General features: G+C 46.7%; 2 protein-coding genes across 5 annotated transcripts in view; both read right to left on the bottom strand.

The window, feature by feature from the left end:
* Positions 1 to 1273: 1273 nt before the first annotated feature.
* Positions 1274 to 11803, bottom strand: LOC143012432 (ena/VASP-like protein; the record flags this gene model as incomplete). Its single annotated transcript, XM_076165537.1, has 3 exons — positions 11446 to 11803; positions 1981 to 2149; positions 1274 to 1454 (listed from the first exon to the last, which is right to left on the bottom strand). Coding segments are annotated over exons 1-3 (373 nt in total), but the record flags the coding sequence as incomplete, so codon positions are not given.
* A 3982-nt stretch (positions 11804 to 15785) lies between these two features.
* The window catches only part of eml1 (EMAP like 1), a 34208-nt gene continuing 25443 nt past the window's right edge, over positions 15786 to 24550 (bottom strand). For 2 of the 4 annotated variants that reach the window (XM_076165634.1, XM_076165631.1), the window contains exons 6-23: positions 23338 to 23364; positions 22214 to 22343; positions 21907 to 22056; positions 21583 to 21652; positions 21340 to 21450; positions 21131 to 21226; positions 20900 to 21034; positions 20441 to 20540; positions 19920 to 20071; positions 19198 to 19323; positions 18954 to 19085; positions 18726 to 18793; positions 18544 to 18632; positions 18337 to 18434; positions 17973 to 18060; positions 17632 to 17727; positions 17377 to 17507; positions 15786 to 17298 (exon numbers count right to left, since the gene is read on the bottom strand). In XM_076165634.1, the coding sequence (XP_076021749.1) occupies positions 17173 to 17298; positions 17377 to 17507; positions 17632 to 17727; positions 17973 to 18060; positions 18337 to 18434; positions 18544 to 18632; positions 18726 to 18793; positions 18954 to 19085; positions 19198 to 19323; positions 19920 to 20071; positions 20441 to 20540; positions 20900 to 21034; positions 21131 to 21226; positions 21340 to 21450; positions 21583 to 21652; positions 21907 to 22056; positions 22214 to 22343; positions 23338 to 23364 (1925 nt within the window). In that variant the 3' untranslated portion in view covers positions 15786 to 17172. The remainder of the gene's footprint in view (positions 17299 to 17376; positions 17508 to 17631; positions 17728 to 17972; positions 18061 to 18336; positions 18435 to 18543; positions 18633 to 18725; positions 18794 to 18953; positions 19086 to 19197; positions 19324 to 19919; positions 20072 to 20440; positions 20541 to 20899; positions 21035 to 21130; positions 21227 to 21339; positions 21451 to 21582; positions 21653 to 21906; positions 22057 to 22213; positions 22344 to 23337; positions 23365 to 24550) is intronic. The other 2 variants (XM_076165632.1, XM_076165633.1) reach the window with 2 other exon arrangements.

The raw sequence follows: 24550 nt of genomic DNA, 5'->3' as shown, positions 1-24550 counted from the left end.
CTTACTGAGGGTGATGATGGCTGACGAAATCCGTCTGAGGACACCGGTTGAGATCTCCTGACTCAGCATGGCTCCCAGGTGTACTCAACCCCGCCGCAGCCTACTTATGATAAGTAACACTTCCTACCTACTGCAGTATTAACGTTACTTCTTCTGCTTGTTGCCAGGTGAAAATTAAAGGAGGATGGTTTCTGCAGGCGGCAAAGTCCTGTTTTCCACGGACGGAGACACTTTTGCTTTGCTTGAGGAAGCCCATGACCCAACGACCAAACACACGCCAAAAAGAGCCAGCGGGGCACGACAGGATACGACACTGAGGCACCATGGGATATTTTAGCCAGACACCAATAGCGAAGTCATAAGGAAAGGATGGGATGACACAGTTGTTAAACACTCACATATTACCTCACACACGCACACACACACACTCCACACACAACTTATAAGTAGCCTGTAACCAGAGCTGGTCAAAAGCTATTCGGTAAACTAAGAGCAGACTCCAGTTCGGCCCCAAATACCCTGAAGGGGTCAAATATAAATGATGTAGCGTCCATTTAAGAACACGCCTGAAAACATATTAAGTAAACAACACTTCAGACTGAGGTGCTGAATCAAACACAGGCTGGACTGAGGGCAGTAACACACATTCACACTCCAGCCAACCTCGGCCATTGTTGTTAATCTGTAGTTTACTGTAAAGTGAAGAGACAAGCGGCAGTGTGTGATATTAACCAGCAGAGGGGAGTAGAGCTTAGTTTAGTAGCTGCTCTTGAAAGGTTTTGAATTGAATTATGGATATGGTTCACACATGCTCAGTGAAGCCAAGGCCTTTGGAATCTAATATCACACAAACAATTCGATTTTCTTCTCAATGATCGTCCACAATAACAGATGATGTAATGATAGAAGAATATATTAGAGCCCCAAACTAACTCGACATTCTTTTAACGACGAAAACGCTCAAACTGAAGAACTGAAATCCTTTTTCAGTTTAGACATCAGCTGGTTTCCAACTGCAGCTTAAAGATTCAAAGTTCACCTCCACATTTTCTGTGGAGGCGAGCCAAACTAGCTAAAACTTAACTGAGGTATTCGGAAAATGTCTCAGAATGTCTTGCTGTCTGCCAAGTCAAACACGGAACATGAACCTCTGTGCGCCATAAAAACGCAGATAATTGAAAAAGCAAAGAGAGGAACCTCCGATGGCGAAACACAACATAAACCAAACGGCTTACAAAACATTCAAAACTAGTCTGCAGCCGTGAGCCGTTACCTCCGCCGTCGGGTGAGCTGAGGACGTTGAGGGCGAACAGCATGGCGTTGGAGAAGGTGGTGGCCTCCTCCTTGCTGGCGAAGTTCAGCCCGTAGACCTGCCGAGCATCTCTCCACTGGTGGAAGGTGGGCGTGGCCTGGTTGTACTTCAGGCCCTTTACGATTGAGTAGTTGATGACCACCTTCAAGTGAGGAGGAGAGAAAATGAAGATGAGGAGTTATGCTGATGGTGCAAAGGTAGAGAATAAGGAGGAAGTGACAGCAGTGGATGTAGCTGTAAACCAGGCGTTCACAGAGGCCTACTTACTGATTCTCCACACTCAGGTTCAGGGAAGTTTGTGATATCTAAGCTCCAAACTTGAGAACTACGCTCCCGACACGCGTCTCTGAGGCGGAACAAAGGCTTCTATCTAAGCTCTTATCGCTCACAACAAGCTGCCTAATCAGCTCCCGCCAGCTTAGACGTGACGGGATAAAGCACGAGCGGCCCTGGTGTCAGGTTGTGATGCAATTCCTGTTTAAATTGTATTTCAGTCTGGATTTGTAACTGATCTCACTGCTCTGATCATTCTGTCCTCAGCAAGACAGATAACAGATACAAATCCTGTTTCTTTGACTGTGCAGCACATTTCGCTATTTGATGAAGAAGCGACGTTTGTGTTTGTGTGTATGTGCTTTTTGCGACACCTCTCTCATGCCGTCTCTCACCTGCTGGTCCTGCAGTTTGACGCCCACCACTCTGAAGGTGTTGTTGGCGGTGTTGTGGTAGATGTTGATGCGGCTGAAGCCCTGCTGCCCGGGCTTGATGGGCACCCACTTCTTACTGGCGTCGTCGTAGACCATCACGGAGGCCCGCGCTTGGCAGATACTCTGTTCACTGACACAGAGAAAGACAGAGAGAGAAGGAGAATATGTTAAATTTATTTCCATTAAATGTGGAGATCATATTTCTGTTCTGCACATTGGAGGTATTAACTGAAACGCATCGCTGCTATCATTGGAAGGGATCGTCTGTAATCATCCCAGAGCCGCACCTTTGTACTGTTACCACTTTAAGAATAACAAAGTGTTACTGCAGTGGGAATCGAACATGCATGTGTGTGTGTGTGTGTGTTTGTGTGTGTGTGTATGTGTGTCCTGAGGATAGGGAGAGGTTCCCAGTTATAAACCTCGATCTAAAACCGGGTCGTGGAAAATTCCCCCCTTTCTCTCTCGGGCCTTTGCTGTGGTGCGGCAGCAGCAGTGGAACATCCAGAAATGTTCACACACAAGAGTACACACACACACATCAGGGCAGCGGGGTGTATCGGTAATGACACGTGTGTTAAAAACGCAAATGTTTAATCAGCAAACCTTATCGCCAGCTGGAGGCACAGAAGCAGATAATCACACTTGAACTAACTTCCCCAAATAACCGATGGTAACCATGCGGACAAATCTGCTGGTTGAGTTAAATGTGGTTTAAATTGTGGCTCTGTGTCACACTGCTATGACCTTAGTGCCATGCAGCTCCTGAAAGGTGTTGGGATTACATCAGTATGCATGTGCAGGTGGAGGGGGGGGGTTGCGGAGTTGGCAGACACGAGGTCAACTCCCTCCTCACAAAACCTGTGGAGTGACTAAACTAAACGCTGCTTTCATTTTCACCTCCGGCACCTCGGGGCCTCAACCTAAAACCGCAGCACATCAGCGGTCTGAGGACATGAAGGCGGCGGATCTGAACACGGCTGCACAGGACTGTGGAGGATTCTGATATGTTTTCAATTGACCCATTCATTGTTTCATGAAACATTCATAGGACAAGCTTGTTTTGTGATTACAGAGAAAAGCAGCAAATAGGAGAAGTTGGAGTCATAGAATATTTGAGATATCTGTTTCTGTCTTCATTTGCTGTCTATCGGAACTCACAAGATGAGGGGAACAGAAATGAGGTCACTGCAACGGCAGAAGGAATCAGCTCGAGGAAGAGGAGGACCCGCGTGGGCCGATGATGCTGATGAAGCCCTTACATAGCTCATAAATAAAACAAGCCACAATACACTGAAGGTACAACATGAGACGCAACATCATAAAAAGAACATAGAACAGTCCAGTGTGGTGATGCTCCATGCACGTATTGACTTGACAGCTTTCGGGGGTCGAGCTTGTTTCCGAGGCCCAGAGGACGCTTGTAACATTCAAATGCCATCACACACACACCCACACACCCTTCCTTCACTGCAGTGCTCTGCAGGGGGCCACAGTGTGACACTGCTCAGTCTCAGCCTGAGGTTTTCCTGCTCTCACTGCCTGGAACATCTAACGTGAGGTCTTTGTGTGGAAATTAGGGTTTATTTTATTACAGCCGACACTACTGCACATCCTTTAAAATTCAATGAATCTGCTGATATCATCGATTATTATGCAGCCATATTTGATTCAAACCAATTCGTATGGGTCCTCACTTGAACTGTTTATCATCTTGGCGCTAAAACCAGCTGCATACAGATGTTCACTTTAGGCCCGACAGTATCAGAGAGTCGCCGTGGCAACGCAGGCCAAGTGTGTTTCCTGAGGGAGAAGCAAGAAGCCTTTAGAGCTCTGCTGACAGACAGACGGCAGCAACAACCATTACACACCGCCTCATCCGTCAGCGACCCGCCGATCCCCCAGTATCACATCACAGCAATCCACACACACACACACGCACACATCCCAGTCTGGATCCATGACAGTGCTTGAGAGACACACACATACACACACACACACATGCGATCTCTGTGCTGAGGTCAGCAAAAAACGACTGCGGTCTAGATTTTTAAAGATGGTTTGGGTTCTATTGTGTCCGGATGTTGTGGGCAGAGAGAGTCGGTCCAGATTGCTGACGACTGTCTTCAAAAAAGTGATTACACAATACAAATCCCCCACTTCATGAAACAGGAACTTCAAACCAAACAGGAAACGCGTTTTTGTCATGAATACCAGCAGATGTGTGCGCGAAAAACCCATCAAATACGTCCAAATACATATAAACACGATGATTCAACCCAGATACTCCCTCAGATGTGTCAATGTCACCATGTTTCCTTACGCTTCTAAACAACTTAAACATGCTCTTTAACACAGAGGCCGTCAAAAATGTCTTTTGGGATTAGAGCGGGGGAGGGGCCGTGGATCTTCTTACAAAAACAGACCCCTATTTCTGGAGCGCTTGCAGGGCCCGCAGGGATCACCGGAGGCCGACGGGTTTCACTTCTCTCTTTCTCTCTCTCTCTTTGTGAGGAGAGGAGAGGAGAGGAGAATGAGGAGGATTCTGCTGAGGCACTTCCTGTTCATTAGGTGCTTCGGTGTGTGAGGAAGATGCTGAAGTGGACCTGATCTACTTATACCTCAGTACTCAGTATTTGACAGCTTAACTACTTTATGGAAACAGCTGAGGTGAAGAACATAAAGAACACGCCGGTGATGTGGGCTGATGGGGAAGTAAATGACATCATCATCTGCAAAAATGTTTAACTATTGCTGAGAATCACAATAAGACCTGAATGATTCATAAAGTGGCCTGATTTTGTTGATATCTACAGTTTCTCCCATGATGATCCGTTTCCACTCCGTCTGTTCACTACGTGTTTAAAAATGTAGAAGCTCTTCATCAAGTCGTACATTAAGAAAGAAGGAAACACTGAGGGTTTCCCGCCGCGCCCACGAGCATGTGACATATAAGCACCCAATAAGATACAAACAGGAGTGGAGATGACAGAGAGAGAGAGGGAGAGATGGAGGGAGAGGAGGGAGGAAAATGAGAGAGTGAAAAGGAGATGAAGGCTTCAGCCACACTGAACGCTTCCTCATGTCGAGTGAGGCCAGCGGTGAAAAGGAGGCCACATTCCCAGGCTTTTGAATCAAGCAAAGCACTTGCCCGCACACATGGTTGGACATATGCGACACACACACACACACACACACACACTCTCTCTCCTCCGCACGAATCCTACACATACACACTTTTCCCTTCCAGCTCAGTCCATTAGCAGACTTCTCTGCTCCACGCTGGAGGGAAGGATGATGCTCAGACCTGCAGATTATGTGTGTGTGAGTGAGGGTGTGTGTGAGAGAGAGCGTTTCAGGTTCCTTCAGAAAGCTGTGAGATTTCAATTTCCTGTCTACATTTATTTAGACTGGGCAAGACTTTCCTTGGCACACTGGACTGTATTAGCTGGGATAGTGTTGAGGTCGGCGCCACCTAGAGGCGGAGCTTCTGACCTCACAGATCATTCAACACAGCTTTATGTTGACAGCTGCTCGGGAGAAAAACACTTAATACATATCATCATCGTCTCTCCTCTACGTTTATAAAGGTAATAAAGGCAGAAACAAGAGGTTGATGAATGATCACTCTCGCCAAGAGGTCAGTCACTCTGCAGAGCTGCCGACAAAGTAATTAAGCCGACTTATCGTTTAATTTCACGCGTATTAAACGTCTTAAATGCATCGCAACCTCACGTTTGATGAGAGTGAGCCAAGAGAGTTAAATAAGCTTACAGGTCTTAATTATAGATTCATCAGTTGCATCCCTGGTTGGTGCTGTAGCTAATAAAAGCGCGCGCGCGCACACACACACACACACACACACACACACACACACACACACACACACACACACACACACACACACACACACACACACACACACACACACACACACACACACACACACACACACACACACACACACACACACACACACACACACACACACACACACACACACAGGGGGTGGTTTGAATATCAATACAGAGGAGGCATCACTATCGATTGGAAATGATTAAAATGAATAAAGGCTTCCTTCTGTGGCCCCACTTTACGTTATCATCTTCCCCGTTTGCGTTTAAGCAGAGCGGGAGGAAGCAAAACGTGGAAACGGACTGAACAAGTACAGACAAAAACCCATTCTTACAGTAAAACCAAGCAATGTGCTGCCATCGAGTTTCAAAGAGGAACAGAAAGACATAATTATACACCCACACAAAGTATATTACCGCATCCATACTGTGTGTGTGTGTGTGTGTGTGTGTGCACATCCAAAATAACGGTCACGGTTATTTTTAGTCAACGGCCAGCTTAGGGCTGCAAAAACAGGCACACACACACTGGAAATGGAGTCTTTCTCTGTTATTATTATGCTCATGAGGGGGGATTATAGCCTGCAGGGCCAAACCAACGCCTGTGTGTAGCATGAATGGGGTGTGTGAATGTACAGTACGGATGAATGTGTGTGTGTGTGTGTGTGTGTGTGTGTGTGTGTGTGTGTGTGTGTGTGTGTGTGTGTGTGTGTGTGTGTGTGTGTGTGTGTGTGTGTGTGTGTTTGGGTGGGTGCGGGGGTCCGGCTGACGGGAGGAAGAGGTCTGGCTGACTGGCTGGATTAGAGACGGAGCCTGGCAGGCCGTTCATTACCTCACTGCAGCCTTAAATCTAAATTAACCAGGACTTAACTCTGGAACAGAACCTCTAATCTGCTCCACGGGGAAAAGCGCTGCTCAAAGGCCCGCGGGAACTAAAAACAGCACGGGCCAACTTTACAACCGAAGAGCAGCGCGAGGCTCGGGACATTTGTGGCTGGAGAGAAGAGAGACGTCTGCCTGCCTTCTTTCAGGTATTACGGTAATGTGAGGCAAACCAGGAAACTTATCAACAGGCTCTTTAAAGTCTGTTTCTATTATCAGCATCTTGTTTCTTCAGACACTTTTCCATCGTTTTTTATTTTACATTTAAGAGAACAGCTTGGCGTCTTTGTCAGAACATCAGTCTGCTTTTCCTCCACAACGGTGACGCTTGAACGCACCATTAATGCATCGCAGCGCTACTAAGACCATCACATACTGACACAATGTGATGCATAATCTACACCACACCAACCAAAGTCTCAACCTTCATCAAAAACATAAGCCCTGCTGCCCCACTGACACACAAATACACACAGAGGGAGAGAGGGAGAGAGAGAGAGAGAGAGAGAGAGAGAGAGAGAGAGAGAGAGAGAGAGAGAGAGAGATGTTCTATGTCAGAGCAGTTTGTGGTGCTGCTGATTTTATTGTGGCACTGATTCCATGACCCACATACGGCACTGACTGTGATTTGCATGTATTACTACAGTATATGCATAATTACACACTGAGAATTGGGCTGCTGGCATGAAAACACACAGAAAAAGTGGTTCTCAAACTGTACGTGTGCCAAGCGGCGTGCCAGGGGACTGAAGATGTATGTAAATAATTGAAATGTATGAAATTTGTGATATTATGGCAAATGATTTGGAAATAAAGAGGTTTAACCCTTTGTACCCTGTGACAGAAACGCTCCTCCAGGGTGGACGATTGTATTTAAACTCTTTGTGATGTCATTTTCTGTCATTAAAGCTCCCTAAAGTCTGAATAAACTCTCAATGTGTCTTCAGTAAACAACAGCATTTGTTTTATCCTATAGCTTCCATCTGGGGCAGCACGGCGGTGACAAGACCTCCCTCCTGCTCTCACTCCAACTGTTCCCTCCATCGTTCATCCCTCCCTCTCCTGACACACACACACACACAGAGAGAGAGAGAGAGAGAGAGAGAGAGAGAGAGAGAGAAGTGCCCGGTCCTGAAAGGCTGTCGTTTTAGCCAGAAGCCATCTCTTCTTCTACACTGTGAATTAATCATGTAAGGCTCCGACACTCAGAGAGTTTCTCTTTGTAGCTCTGTGAGTGTTTGGGAATAAAAGACGCCGCTCGATGCAGCGAGCCGTCAGTCTGAAAGGACGCAACCAGGCGGGAGTGAAGACGAAGACGAGTATTGCGATGAAAAGTGCAGGGGTCACTATCATTTGAACTTTTGTCACTGGAGACGAACTCATTAGACGCAGCACTAACAAGTTCAAGCATGCGTGCACAGAATAACAAATCCAGAATAACCTCCATACTGTGTTTAAACAGCCATTTGCAGAGGGCAGAGGAAGATTACAGATTAGTATTTTAGCTCAGATTAAAACTCAGCAGTGGAAAGATTTACTCTCATATCACAGAGCAACGCCGTCTGTTCTGCTGTCACACAAGCAGAGAACACAACCAACACAATGATACCAAGTTACAGAAGAAGCTCAAGTCTTCTATGAAATTCACCTAGACATTGTTGTTCTCCATCTTCACATTGATCCCAAGTTGATACCTTTAATCACTGACACACACACACACACACACACACACACACACACACGTCCCTGGGTACAAACCTGGCGGCGATGTGGCTGTAGTATAACCCAGAGTCACTGACGCTCTGAGGGAGGCAGAAGCGCAGCACCTGGAGCTGATGGACGTCCATGTTTACAATGAGAAAACACCTCAAGCAGCAGACGATCTACTGCTCAGACCGGATCCTTCAAACCAGAACTCCAACAAAACAAAGTAACATTTCAATCCTCCCGCTCGAGTTCTTAGAGCAAACAAAACAAAAACAGAACAAAGATCCTCTATGGAGCGAGATGAGAAACGCTGGATGCTCGTGGATTCTTATGCCAGTGATGATCCATTCAGCAACAAAGAGATGAAGTCACTGACCAGCCTGTTTTGTGACTGCATATCAGATGGGCATGTGTGTGTGTGTGTTTGTGTGTGTGTGCCACTCAATCTCCATTCTATTGTCATACTGTAAACCCCAGGGAGATTACCTCATATCCCTCTCAAGCAGCTCCGACCCCCTGTCCAGATCCAGGCTCACACACACACGCATGAACAGATGTGATGGACCACAGCTCTCTCTCTTTCTGTGTGTGTGTGTGGGGAGTAGGGGTCGCTGCTGTTAGCCCCCTCCTCTTAAATCTGGCCCTCACACTGCTCTGCTCATATTGACTGTCTGCCTCAGAGAACAGACATAGTGACCACATACACACCAACAATGTATGACACACACAGGCAGAGGGGGTGTGTACGGAGTGTCCATTAACACACACTTGATGTGCTGGAGATAAGCTTTGGGATGGATTCATGATGAAACATGACCGATAAAACATCAAACGTCCTTCAGATTATTGTTAAAGCCAATGGATACCAAGTATTGATCAGACTCTATTGGCAGCCTTATCAAAGACCGGGGTGGTGGATGTGTCAAAATCTAAACACACACACACGCACACATAACAAGGCCCCAACACCGAGGAGTTCAACTTCCTCCCCGGTTTGATCGCTGACCTCACAGGCAACACAGATTCAAACGGCCGCGGGGCACGAGTGGCACTCTGCCAGCTGCCATTGGATAAATGAAGGTCAAAGTGGACGGCGATAGGCTGATGGAGAGCAGCGGGCAGCGGAGATCTCAGCCTGACGCCTGTGCCGAGCAGAATCACTGCTGAGTCTGAAGCTGCATCGTAACAGAGTGTTGCTAAAAGGCTCCACGGCAGCCAAACACAGCCTGCATCAAACATGGCCTGCCTCATTAATATGACATATGGACGTGTAATATATATTTTCTTGTTTTACTTTACAACACTTCAATATTCTTGACTTGTTCTTCCCCCCCTTAGATCCAAAAATAAACTTACAACAAAGAGCAAAAGTACAACAATCACAACAAGATGACTCCTCTTATCTACATCCATCTTATTTGAAGTTATTTTTGCTTCCATTTAATATTTAATCTATCCCAGTGGTTCAAAATATGGTTCAGTGAAAGAAGAGGCAACCATTGCTCAATTCAGCCAAAACAGTAACCTTGATTCAAACTTCTTCTTCTCCTCTGACATGTTGGTAGAGGCAGCAGGAGGCTCCATAAGAGGAGATCATGTGTTGATGTCTCACAAAATCGACATATTGATGCTTAACTTATTCATAACGAGCTTCTATAGGTGCCAACTGAGCTTCAGGCTAATTGTCAGGGACATATACAATATGGATAACAGCCCCCGTTTCAGCACCGCCCCTCCCCCCGACGCTTTAGTCCTTGTCATGTCACTAATCCCTGATCCTTAAAGGGAAAACGCCACTTCAGGCCAAAGAACAAACCCAGCATGTGGATGTATACCAGGCTGTCTTATGCACTTTCCACTGGAAGGTGCCAGGCGGCTGTGTTCTCGACCCCTTTTTCAAAATTTACAGTTGTGTGATGTGAGAAATTCCTCTTTCTAACACATCCGCGCACGTATCCCTGTAATCTGGGTTAGCATGTGACTAACAGAGATCCCTCATACATAATGAACGTACAGAGAGAAGAAAAGAGAGAGAGAGAGAGAGAGAGAGAGAGAGAGAGAGAAAGAGACAGAGAGAGGGGAGGTTTCCCCTCTGTGTACTCTACTGTGGATTACTGGAGTGTGAGCTATCAAGCATTAAACCTCTGATGTTCTCTATTCTGGTCCACATCTGTATTTGAGCTTCGACAAATCACCTCGACCCTCTGTAATCTGCCGCGGCCTTATCATGCCCGGACCCTGCTATCGCTCTATCATCTGGCTCTTGATAGACCCCCTCCGAGATTAGCTGCTCTGAATCTCTTTCTTCCTGCCTTTCTTTCTTTCTCTCTCTCTCTCTCTCTCTCTCTCACACACACACACACATACATGCAACTGCTCAGATGGGATCAGTGGACGCCAACGATCCGGAGCAGCTGAGCCGAGCAGAAACAAGAACCTCGCTCCTTCCTTCCCAGGAAAGGGTCTGAACCAATGAGGGGGCCCGCTGAGGTGAACCAATCAGGCTCGCCCGCTAAACAGCTGGCTAGAGCGAAAACCCACGGAGAGAGAAAGAGAGAAAGAGAGAGAGAGAGAGACTGAAGGGTGGAAAAGAAAGATGAGAAAAAGTCAGCAACTCCTCGAGGAGACTTTCCTCTCCCCGTTTTTCCTCTCAAACAAGCCAGTCACACTGTAGGAATGAGAGAGAAAGACAGAGAGAGAGAGAGAGAGAGAGAGAGAGTGAGGGAGAGAAAAGAGGGGAACTGGTTTTGTTGCAGCCAAACAATCCTAAATATGCTGTTAGAGGATCCTGGACATGGTCACATTTTGTGGTCAACGCAGCTGAAAACTGATCCGGGCTTTAAACAGAAACCAGCAGGAGAAGGGAGCAACAACATTAAAGAATAAGTTTACTCTAAAAGCACAGAGAGAGGGAGAGAGAGAGACAGAGACAGAGACAGAGAGAGGGAGAGAGAGGGGATGATGAGGAGTTGCGCTGCCTTACCCAAAATCATCAAGGGAATACATGTTGTCCAAGTTGACGAGTCCTCAAAACCAGGATGAACGGAGGTAAAGGGGGGGGGGGGGAAGTGTCAGCCGGAGAGGAGAAAAGAAAGAGGGAGAGCGAGAGCGAGAGAGAAAGAAAGAGGGGGTGACATGCCAACGACAAAAAAAAACCCTCTCCTCTCCTCACATCCTCGGAGCGCCACAAAAATCCACAACGTCACCGGAGCAGACAGGGAGAGTCGGCGTGCAGGAGGGAGTAAGTAACACTGAGAGAAGAGGAAGGAGTGAGAGAGGAGGAGGAGGAGGGAGAGAGAGAGAGAGGGGAGAGAGAGAGAGAGCGAGAGAGAGGAGGAGGGAGAGCGAAATGTTGCAACAGGGTAGGGGAATGCAAGAGAGAGAGAGAGAGAGAGAGAGAGAGAGAGAGACTGAACATGTGACCACTTCAGACCACTCATCTCTCTCTCTTTTTCCGAGGATTGGAGTGCCGTCTTTCAGCCCCTTAAGGAATCACTTCCACTGTATGGAACTGAGATGTGAACCCGTGTAGGAAACAACAGCTCCTTAACACCCGGCAGGACAAAAGGCTTCAAACTTCCCCCTGCAGCCTATTAATACATTTGAGCGTAACCGTCCCATTTCAGCTGTAAACCATTAACCACCCGATGGCATAAAGCACACGGCTACAAGACTACAACATCTACAAAGGTCTCATTCATCTCGCCTAACATTTGCGTTTTGCTCTGTGGCTTTGTTGAAAATGTTCCGTCCTCCATCTGGCCGGAGCAAACTTAAGACTAAGCTGCTTTGGCCGAGGCGTGTGGGGAAGCGAGCAAAGAGCAGTCTGGTGCTGTAAAGATTAGAGAGGCCTGGGCGGGTTTAGAGAGCAGAGGAGGAACGGGCCATGAATGCACAGCGTGAGGGTGTGTGTGTGTGTGTGTAGCATAAAGGCAGGAAGGTGGGTGAGATGCAACATTGTGTGTTTGTGATTTAATGATGTGATGTAGCAAAGAAAGAGAGCGAGAGCGAGAGCGAGAGAGAGGTCATCTGATACGGCCCGGCTGACCTCCATCGATCTATAAGCCGGGCCATTATCTCATACATTATGTCTTCAGCGGTCCACTCACTACCTATAGGAGACGGGATCAGATCTGGGTCCACATTCTATTCATGCCTAAATCAGGTCCAGGTTGGGCTCCAGTGGGGTTCAGGTCATGATTTCTAGTTCCATCTACTTGGGTTCAACTGCATTTTGGGTCCTCAGGGACATTTTGGATGGTTCTGACTGGTTCTGGTTCTGGAACACGTCCCCTTTAAACTGTCTTGTGTTGCTTGAGTTCCAATATCCTGCCAAAACCTCTAATAGGTGAGAAATGTTGCTAACAGCTCGTCCTCACAGTGGACGTTTGTCTCAGCTGAGCAGGAACGGCTCAGGTGTAACTAATCACACACCCACGATGGCTGCGTTCCATTTCGTTGTGCCAGCATCCAAGACGTCAGGGCACCTGGCACAGGAGCCCCCCGAATGAAACAAAGTCCTTTGTGTCTCTGCCTGTCCTGCACGTCCTCCATGTTGTTGTGACTCACGTGGATCAGAGCTGATCAGCCTGCAGCAAGACGCATAACTCAGCGCTTTCCCTCCAGCTGGACCCACTCCTTCATGCTACTTCTGCTCCATAACAGCTGATTCAGGCTGCACTGGATGGTCTAGTCCCACCCGACACACACACGCATCCGACAGTGACCTTTAACTATTCAACCTCACAGCAGCTAGTCTGACACGGTTAATAAAGAAGCCCCATAGCATAATAAAAACACAAATGTTACCATACGAAAAATGGCTCAGCCACACACACACACAGACACACACACACACACACACTGATCAAGATGAGCATGGACGTTCATGCACGTGCACACACTCACATAGATGCCTGCCACCTTGTTGTTGCCTGTGGAGATTTAAGACTTCCAGTTTGGGCTTGAGTCAAAGAACAGATCTGCCTTTTGGCAAAAGCACACAGACAAACACATATGCGCGCGCGCGCGCACACACACAAGGGACATTAAGTAGCACAGCTCTGCAGAAAAGAGGAAACGGTGTGTTCATCCAGCTGCAGTGGAAGATATGAATCTTCCATGTTTACTGTGAGAGCATGTAGTAGTTTGGCTGCTGGCTTGTGTGTTTGATGGCAGCATGAGTGCTTTAATGTGGGACACCAAGAGGAGAGAGCACCTAAAGGTTCCTCTCTCTCTCCTCTGTCTCTCACTCTGTCTGCTTTCCCAGAGGGGAGTCACAAGCACCAGTGAAAACATGCAGTCATGCACCCTCACTCTCTCACTCTCCCTCACACACACAGTAGCTACAGAGAGGACACACACACACTCTCTATCTGAGGAGAGCTGTCAGAGTCAATCTGAAGCTATAAAACAGAATGGTGCAGACTGCAGCTACAGAGGCTCAGAGGAGTGTGTGTGTGTGTGTGTGTGTGTGTGTGTGTGTGTGTGTGTGTGTGTGTGTGTGTGTGTGTGTGTGTGTGCTTCATAAATAGATCACAACACAGAGACTGGAGGATTTGGGCCTCGCTGCAGTCTGCATACCAACATACCAGGAAAATGCTTCCTTGATCCAAAGGTGGATTTAGAAAGAGGACTTTTAACAACACACTCATTCTGCATAGGTTGTAGTGAGCATATGTGCTATGTATAGGTGTTATTGAAGAGGCTGCTGGGGGGGTTCTGATAACCTGCCTGGCAACCACCAGAATAAACACCCTCCTCCTCCTCCTCCTCCTCCTCCTCCAAGTGCCTGCGATGCATCCCATTCCTCCCCATGCAGCCACACACACCACTCATCTTAATCACAACCAGCATTTTTATTTGTTGGGAGGAATACGTGATGCTGTCGTTACCATGACAACGTTATCCTGCCCCCCCTCCCCTCCCAAAAACCCAATCACATACAACAGAATGGGCGTGTCCAGGCGATGACAATGGACGTCTAAATGCATGGAAAGCGTCGGAGCTGACCGCTATGATTCACCTCATATGGAGCCATAACACCGCAGAGCGAAGTGAACAGGGGCGCAGAGGCCCGGTGGGAGGCCGGGTGGGCCCCTGGGCGGCCAAACGCTGTGCCTACAGGGGCCACAATAAACCATAGGGTGCCAAACATAACGTAGTTGCCATAATCGATACATGATTATCGGGTATAGACGGTTATAATGTGTAAATGGAGGCTGAGGGCTGAGTGTCGGTGCGCATCTATCTGTCAAACGGAGCGCATGGTGCCGCTTACCTCATTTTCTCCTCTTTTATTCACCGGGAGGATGATGCCGCTGATGACTGATCGGTGTGACCGGGCAGTTCGATTAGATCTGTGATTATATATCTAAGGGCTGTGTCCCGGGGGGAACAGCCAGTCAACCCCCCGCTTCCTTTCTGCGTCTCGTCCGTGGGAATATTTCGGGTTGATGATGAGTCGTGTTGCCGAAACGCTAAGCGACAATCCGAGCGTTTTCTCCCGACCGCTTTGTGCTCCGTTGTCTGTGTCCACAGGCGCTGCCGCCGCTCCGTGAGTCCATGTTCAGCCGAGGCTCCTGCTCTGATGACGGGGAACCGTGCCGATCAGCCGCCGCCTCCTTCACTCCATATTTTCTTCCCATTCGGAAATGTTTTGGTTGAGGTGGAGAGATTTGAGGGGAGAATGCAAATACGGCGTGGGAAGGACGGGAGGAAGGAAGGAGGCTCTATGCTGCCCACTAGCGACAAAGACGCGCAACTGCACCGACCGCCACCCCACCACACCACACCACACCCCAATCTTAGCTTCTCTTAAAGATCTTATTATGATTGGAGAGCATGTGTGTGTGCGCATGTGTACATTTATGTTCAGTTGCCACTTGCACCATTCAACCAAATGCATCAAAACTCACCAAAACACGCGTTCAGGGGCCCAGCATTTGCGTAAGATCCTTTTCATTTCATTGACATTAACATGCTGGTCTTGTTTTGGATTTGCATTACCAATTTATAGTAGTGGGAGACATGAATTGAACCACTCCCATTAATGACATCAAGATTCCACAGTTGTTAATGACATCATGGCGGACGTTGACACAAGAGACGTGAATGAAACGGCCTTAGCCCCCCAGCGATGACATCATGGGGTCACAGTTGAGACGTGAAGGGACCTGAGAGTGAAGCGTCAGGGGGAGAAGCTGGAACATGGACAGGAAGTAAAATTAAGGCAGAAAACTAAAGTCTTCTTTCAAAAATAACACAAAACTGCACCATTCTATTATCTATCACAGCGTCTCATTGAAATTTCATGTTGCTGTCTCAAATTAGTGTTTATTGATCATTTTGCTGTAGTTGAAGCAGTGCATTGTAACCAGAGAAACCTGGGGAAGTGAGTTCTTGTATAAGAACCCGACGGTGCACAGCAAAGGGGCACATCAGCAGTAAACAGTTACAGTGCAATGGTCTGATCCGTACGCGCTTCAGTTCACTTGCCTCACACATCCAGAGCCAAAGTGCCACAACTCATTGCAAAGAAATCCCCCAAAAAACAGTTTCAAATGCACATTTTGCCCACAGCTTTTTACACATCTGGGACTAAACAAGCTTTTATTATAAGAAAAACCTAAAAAGAAGGTGAAATTGGCAGTGAAGGACGCGGCCCTCAATCAATAAATAATAGAAAAGGTGCTGTTGTTTAAGACCTGGAAGCACAGACAGTTGAAACATTCCAGATAAGGTTGATATCTGTAAATTCATCATATTGTGGTTAGCGATTATAAATTATTTCACCAAAACATTGTGGTTTCAAACGGAGATCATCACATCAGACTGGGCAAAAACCATGCAGTACCACAAGAAAGCCGAACGGGGGCAGTGTGTCTCCAAATTAACTAGACTGTCTGGAACAAAGATGAATTTCTGTCGATCCTTCATGTAGCTGTTCATCATCAACCACGTCAGCACGACAGAAAAAGGCGTTTTTAACACAATCACTCAATGCTAGTGAATCAAAAATGATGGATAACAGTTAATCATATTAACGACGGATGATATCTGTGTTTAGAGAGGCGAGTGAGTGTGTGAGAACAGATATGTCATCGTTAATAACAGGAAGGGCTTCAAGTCCTGCTTTACTGGTGCTTTCCTGAGCTGTTAAACACAACATAAGAGAAAGTCAAACAATTATAAAAACCATGAATCTTTTTTCTTTCCGTACAGTTTTTTTTTTTGCGCTTTGATTTCCAACTGGCTTGCATTGAGCCTGGAATAACAGGAACATACACAGTGAAAGCCAACCTGTCAGTCAAAAACCCAGAGCCTTTGCTTCTGCCCTCGTTAAATTTGATCCATGTCAGTCGTTCTGTTATGTGGCTGATGCGTAGGCAGCAGTACCTTGACAAAGGGTGTTCTTATATATGGAGAGTGTGAAGAAGGGAACGGAGAGATATTCTGGATTCCTGTATTGGAACATCACACCACCGCCGAGTGCAGATCAGGGAGGAAACCTTTGGACGCAGGTTTCAGTTGAGTTCAGATCGATTCAGTTCAGTTCAGTTCACACATGCTTGATCCACAGTTTTGACATCTGAATTTGTTTACTTTTAAGTTTTGATTTGGTTCAGTTTAGTGCAGTTCAGCTCCCTCCAGCTGGTTTTGGGTCCCAGCAGCAGTAAGAAGCTGATTGTATCTGCCTCCGTCCGCTCGCTCAGACTATCCTCCACTGCATCACGCTCATGTCCTTCCCTCCTGTCGACACCAGCACGCTGTCATCGAACAGGAAGGTCACATTGGTCACGTGACTGCTGTGGCCGCCGTAAACGTGGCTGGGCGCCTGAAAGAAAAACATTTATTCTGTAGCGATATAAAGATTAATAGTGGCTGAGACTTTTCGTAATGGTTAATTTCTTACCCTGAACTGTGAGCAGGGGTATGAGAAGAGGTGGACCTTCCCAAAGTCATCCCCAGTAACCAGAAGGCTCTTATCATTGGACCTGCACACGGCGTTGATGTCTGTCCCATCTGAGCCGTCGGGCCACAAGCCTGAGAGCAGCGGTAATGTGTATTTATGATATGGACATTAAAACACACACACACACACACACACACACACACACACACACACACACACACTCACACAGAGCAGAGCGATTAATGCTTCTCTTACCAAAGACGTGGAAGCCCAGAGCGCAGCTGTAAGTGGCCCACTGTAAATCCCTCGTGGTCTCCACACTGACCACCTGTTTACACACTGATGGGATCCCTAGAAAACACACACACACACCACGTTTTAGCAACTCATCATCACGGACACTGTTACTTTAAATTATAATCCACTACAGCGATGTGATTGACACATTGACAGTTTACTTTCTCCAGAATGAAAAGGATAAAGCATCAACACACTTGATTTTGTACTTTGTAGTAATTGTAAGTTAGTTGTAATTTTCAATTTGTCTAAAAAAGTAGAAAAATATGAAACCATCAATACAGCAAAGGCATACTTACAGTAGAGTATCTCATAGTCGCCTGAATTTGATACCAGGTACTGAGAGTCCAGTGACCAGTCCAGATGTGTGATGAAGCTGGAGTGACCCTGAAACAAGACGCAGTAGAATCCAGATGCATTACTAGTCCTACCAGACTAAAACATATACATCTGATTTGACAGATCAAATATGTTCACATGGACACATCATATGACTTTATAATGAGGGCTTGTGTATCAGGACACACAGTGGGGGAAATGCACAGAGAGACGAAGGCCAAATACAGCGATGATGAGGAGGAAGCTAAATATACAGACGATGTGGGGTGGAACTAAAAATAAAGGAGCCACAGATGAGGACGGACTATAAATACAGGTGCTCACCGAACACTTCCCAACTCGGCTGTACTTCCTCCCATTTTCCGACACGGCATAGATATAGATGTAGTTGTCATGGGAACCAATGGCCAAGAAGTTACCGTCTATATTTAAAGGAAACGGTCACAGGAGGTTTATTTGTGGGGCAGTGAAACAGAAAACGTATAGAGGTCTTACTAACTTTAAAAATACATTGGATGCATATTAATGTACCTGGGCCATAGCACATAACAGACAGCTGCTCATTGCCATCTGTGTGGACTGTGACCAGATCCTTAGTGTCCGTGTCCAGAACCAACCACCTGCAGGATGAACCCGGAACAAACAGTTAATTAAAGAAATTTGTATCCCAATAGAGGCTGAACAAAATTGTTTTGGTGGTCTTATTCCCCTACCTGCCAGTCTGGGTTCCTACGGCAACCACAGCACCAGAGGGGTGGAAGCCTGCTGATTGAGCTGCGTCCTGGAAGAAACAGGAAATTGTTAACTCAAAAATTAACCAAACTCATGTTACTGTGGCAGATTTCACTTCAAACTTCAAACTAAAACTAAAGGACCAACAACCACATTACTGCCTGTAGTTTTCCCAACTGTCCCCAGGGGGCAGTGTTGACTTAACGTACCTCCATGCTCTTGGTCCAGATGAGCTGATGGGAGCTGGAGTCCCACAAGCTGACCTGTCTGTCATAGCCACAGGTGAGGAACTGAGGCTTCAAGGGATGAACGGCGAGACCCCACAACTCATCAGTGTGACCCTGGGGGAGGTGGAGGGGAGGAGGAGGAGAGGAGCAGACGAGAGAGTTTTACTTCTTCTGCTCAGGTGTCACAACCTCACAGCCTTGGAATATAACCTTTATGTACACCTACTTGTGTAATCGGAACAAAGTCCCCGTCCAAGTTGCCTTGCAAAACAAAGTTCTTGGTGGTCCCGATGAGCATGGTCTCCCCTCTTCCCTCTGCCACAGTCCGGATCGGTCCAAACAACTCAGGCACCTGTGAGAGAAAATAAGGAGGAGGCATTACTAAACTGACCAAACCGTATCACTGAGACCTTCTGGGCTCGGTGTACGTCTGCAGGATAACGTCATCTCAGCCATCAAGATGCCTTTGAGGATGAGGAGGCTGCAGATCTTTTTCCAGCCCCTTCTTTCCTCCCAGTGAATCCAGCATTTGCCAGAGTAAACATCACCTCATCAAAACTGCATCTCATTCAGAGCAAGTAAGACGCAAGTGATGAATAATTTTCACCGTTACAAATATCCACGAATCTCATCTGGAGCACAAACGCGTCTCCTGTAAATATTTATGATACAGCGGAGTGAATCTGCCTCCTTAAGCAGATTTATAGTTAATATATACAGCAGAGACCTATTTTACCAGAGGGAGCTTAGAATGCTCTTATGACTCACTAACAGACTGAGGAGTTGCTGATCAGGTCATTAGAATGAGGCCTCCAGCTCGGCCTGTTTTTGCTATTTAAATCATTTCCAACGCTGCTATGTCTTCAGTTGGAATTTGGCCTCAGGGTCCAATTTCCTACTTCCACGTCCATCTCCATTTTTGACACAATTCCGTTTTCTTCCTCTTACCTCCACAGTCTGTGTCTGCTGGTAGCTGCTGTCCCAGCAGACGAGCCTGCGGTCTTTCCCTCCGGACACCAGCGTGCCGTTCCTCAGCATGCACAGAGCGAACACGCTGCCCTCGTGAGCCCCCTGGATGACGTGGCTGATGCGATTAGTCCCTGCGAGACACAGACGGGACGAGATGGGATGTGACGGATGAGAGGGTCAGAGCCAGACAAGCATAAAGGTCGAATGCTTCAGGAGGGCAGATTGACTGACAGACAGACGGGTTGATCAATAGACAGATTGGAGACGGACGGCTGGAGATGATGCTGAAGATTCAGAGTAAAGTGGATTTCATTCTTTCAACCTCTGAACTCCTGACAACTGCAGCACAAAGAGACGTCTCAGAGCTTATAACCACACACACACACACACACACATGCACTGACATTGCTCTGACCTTTTGTGTCTTTCTCTCCAGCTATCAAACACGCTGACAAACACACTTCTCTGCACAGATGTGATGATTTCAGCAGCGACTTTACCTTTTCCCCAAACAAGTATGTTCCCGCCCGAGTCTCCAGTGATGGTGTCTCCATTTTCAGCAAATGTCACACACAACACAAACTTGGGCTTCTCCTGTTTCTGCAAGAAGAAAACAAAACAACACACACAGTTTTGTTTATTGTGCATATTCAAGCATCCCATCCCTACACATACACTATAAGATGAACGCTGCCTGGCTATTTACGTCTCTCTCAGTCATCTAGCAGTTGTCTTTCAAGGCAACTGAACTTTCTGGTTAGTCTCCGGAAGTAGCTGGTTGGTTTGCTCTGGGGAAGAATCCATTCAATTCCCCATTCGGACTCATGATGGCGCTGTAATAGCCACTGTTACATTTTGGGCTATAGCTTGAACTTCTCACTGAGTATTCAATTTGTGCCTCTTCATCAGATTTACAACTTTACACATGTAAGGTGTGAACAAAGAGTCTTGTCTCCTACTTCAAACAGTCCTTGTTTCTTGACCAGCATGCTTTTCTCCAGGGTCCAGAAATAGAGGTGGGACTTTCCACAGGTCACTATGATGTTACTGTCTGTGGGGTGGAAGTCCACAGCAAACACAGACTCGTTGGAGCACTGCAACAGAACACGAGGAGGGAAGAAGATACGTGCTTGTGTTATTAGGGTATGTCTCTGTCTCATTAACACACAGACACAGACACACACACACACCTTGACCTCAGCCAGTTTATCCTCTCTCTGCCAGTCCCACACGGAGAGGACGTGGTCATTGGAGTCATCGACGACACACAGGGTGTTTCCTCCATTCTAAAATATAACACACATACACACACAAACCCATGATTATCTGCCGACACACTGCACAGTACTCAGCCAGTTTGATGAATCGGTTCCATGTCAGTGTTCTGGAGTTTTCTTACCGACTTGGAGAAAGCCAGGCAGACCAAAGCTCTGTCAAAGAATCCTGTGCCCAGAACATGCAGGGTGTTCAGGCTCACAGAGTCCCAAACACGTACATGGGGAGCCAACTGCTGCCAGGATAAACAAACACACACACACACACACACACACAGATAGACAGGACACCAAGAGACACGTGTCAATACAATGCCTACACAGTATGAAGCCTAAAGTGTCACTCAAAGCCAAAGTGATGAACTTACTTTTCCGTCTGAGGACGTGCCTGCCACCTGCCCGGTTGCTATGGTGATTTTATCAGGGTGGACGGCCAGGCTGTTTGAACAGAACGAGGCGACAAAGCAGATATGAGAACACTTTGAAAAGGCCTTCAACATCAAAACGGTGAGTGAAGACGAGCTCAAGTGCGAGGTGTGTGTGTGTGCGTGTGTGTATGTGTGTGTGTGTGTGTGTGTGTGTGTGTGTGTGTGTGTGTGTGTGTGTGTGAGTGAGTGTATACATCCCATCTGTGCTGATGTATGACGGATGAAACCGTTTAAGATGAGTCCATTATCTTATGTCTCTCTCACCATTTGATGTCGTCTGTGTGTCCGGTGTAGTGTCTCTGCAGCCGCTCGTCCACGTTGAACAGCACGACCACCGAGGCGATGAAGTACACCGTCTCCCCAGTGGGCAACAGGTAAAGGTTGGAGCGACAGTCGCGACCACGGTAACCGTAACTAGACATTCAGACAGTCAAGGAAACACAAGGGCAATAGCATAACAGTAATATCTGAGAGAGTGAAAGGGTTAAGATTTTACATGCTAAAGGCTTCAAACACTTCAAATATCCATCATGTGTGTGTGTGTGTGTCAGTGTGTCAGTGTGGAGGATACACCCAGTCCAGTTTGAGCTTGTTGCCGGGCAGATCAGCTCGGGCCTCCAGGCAGTAACCGTCCACCTGATCTTTGGGCATGAACATGGTGATGGGTCGACCCTTCAGATACATCCTCACGTAACCTTCCTCTGGAGAAGGCAGCACAACACAATCATATCAATAGAACAGAATAAATAAGAATATGAGCGTGTGTGAGTTTTGGTAACATGGAGACGGGGAGATAGAAATGTGATGAGATATTTGACATTACTGGACTCAGGTGGAGGGAATGAATGACAGAATTTGCAAAGACAAAACACAAACAAATGAGCTTTTTAATGGACTTTATTAGTCACTTCACACATCCTGAGGAACTACATAAGGTCAAAGCTTATAGATATTCAGCTGGTGTGGACACAAGCAGAGCGGTGGGACAAAAAACAAACAAACCTAAGCTGAGAAACCGTGGGGGAGAGGGGAGGGGAGGGTTCAGGACCAGCGGGGTGGAGGGGAGGAACAGGTCAAAGAGTAAAGAATATAAAGTGAGTTAGAGAGATTTCTTAGTGTTTGAGTGGGTTTGGGACGACAGCACAAAGTAGAACTACGCACAACTGATTCCTTCTCTAAAGCCGCAAAATCTGTGAAGCAAAGGAACCTCAGAACAAACGATTCAAGACTTTGTAGGAAACTCAAACAAGCTTGATACTTGCTTGTGTTGTTACTATGGTGGCAGAGACAAAGACAGAGAGCGTGGACAAACTGGAGCAGCAGCAGCTTCAGTGGCCAATGTGACACACACGTGAAGTGCAAGCACTGCAATCAGAAACACACTTTTCACACGCATCTCAGTGTGCAGGTGAGCTATGTATGTGTTTGTGTTAGTTAAGTCACGCGCACACACACACACACACACAAACAGGCTTTATGGCCCCCTCCTCCTGCTGCAGTCCTAACAGCTCAATGTTCACTGCATCAAGCAAATGATGGGAGAGGGAAATTCTCCCAAGACTGAAGGCCGACATGGATTATTACATTTTCCCATCATCATCATCATCATCATCATCTTGTCATGAGGTCAAACCCAAATGTGCTGCAGTGTCCAGAGAGCTGTGGACGTCACAGAGGGGGGGAGGGGCGGCCTACCTTTGCAGTGGGTGACGCGTCGCATCCCTTGTAAAGTTCACACAGAGAGAGACAGGGGCGGGTCAGGCTTTCCTCACTTCCTGTTCTGTCCTAATATGAGTTCACTTTCTGTTTCCTAGTGTTTATAAATAGCAGCTTGCATTCTTAATAGTCTTCTGTGACAGTGGGCCATCTTTTGCTACCACGGTGTGTGTGTGTGTGTGTGTGTATGTGTGTGTGTGTGTGTGTGTGTGTGTGTGTGTGTGTGTGTGTGTGTGTGTGTATGAGTATGCAATATGGATTTTACTGCATGAGACCATCCACTTTAAATCGCTTCATGTATTTGCAGGTAAGAGGAGACTGACAGGAGTTACACTCACAATTACGCAAATCTATTGACTAATGGTGGTCTAATGGTTGTTAATGGCCACAGGCACGTCTCTGATCGTGCAGCTTGGCAGAAGATTACTGCTCTATAATCAATTCAGAAGCCCGAATAAGTGATGTTACACTACTGATCATTTCCTCTGTAGCACTTTAACAGTTGGCGTTCAGTGTCAGGCAGCGTCTGTTTGCTCTGAGCTCACTGAGGGAAAACGAGAGTCACACCATTTATTACTACAGCTACAAAAACGTGTTAACTGAAGGCTATATTTTGCACAAGATTTAATATTTGTCTTTATTGTGTTTATCTGTTTAAATGAACTGGTTCAGTCAACCAGGCAGTGTAGGGCTGCAGGCTGAACAGAGTGGAATCTGGAAGCAGGTGCTTAAAGCAAATCAGCAGTTCAATTTAGGCGGGAATCAATAACAAGCCGGAGATGGAAAGACGGATCAATACGCGGCTGATTTCATATTCAGTCTCTTTGTCATGTTACCATGTGTTTCATTTCGTGACTCCTCCCTCACTAACCTGCACGGAACAAAGTAGGAATCTAATTTGGCTCAACGGCACGAAAAGGCAGCGACCAGTGACTATGATTTATTTATATTTGTAATTAATTCATTGTACTTTTAATTAAACTTCATTGCAAAAACCATAAGCTTAAACGTTATTAAAAGGAAAATGATGAAATGAAGTGAAGATGTGGAGACTGGGGAGGTTATTTATGGGTTATTAGTGAATGAATGGATGAGGAGGAGGAAGATTAATGTTATCACACTGACACCACCTTGATTTAAAGTTGAATACATCTATAAATAAAAGTCAAACAAATAAGAGTGTGTGTTGTGT

Source organism: Genypterus blacodes, unplaced genomic scaffold, assembly GCF_046128005.1.
Source record: "Genypterus blacodes isolate CSIRO-AG114 ecotype Tasmania unplaced genomic scaffold, CSIRO-AGI_Gbla_v1 ptg000147l_1, whole genome shotgun sequence".
Classification (NCBI taxonomy): Eukaryota; Metazoa; Chordata; class Actinopteri; order Ophidiiformes; family Ophidiidae; genus Genypterus; species Genypterus blacodes.
The sequence above is the reverse complement of the archived record's forward strand: the minus strand, read 5'-3'. Positions and strand labels throughout refer to the sequence as shown.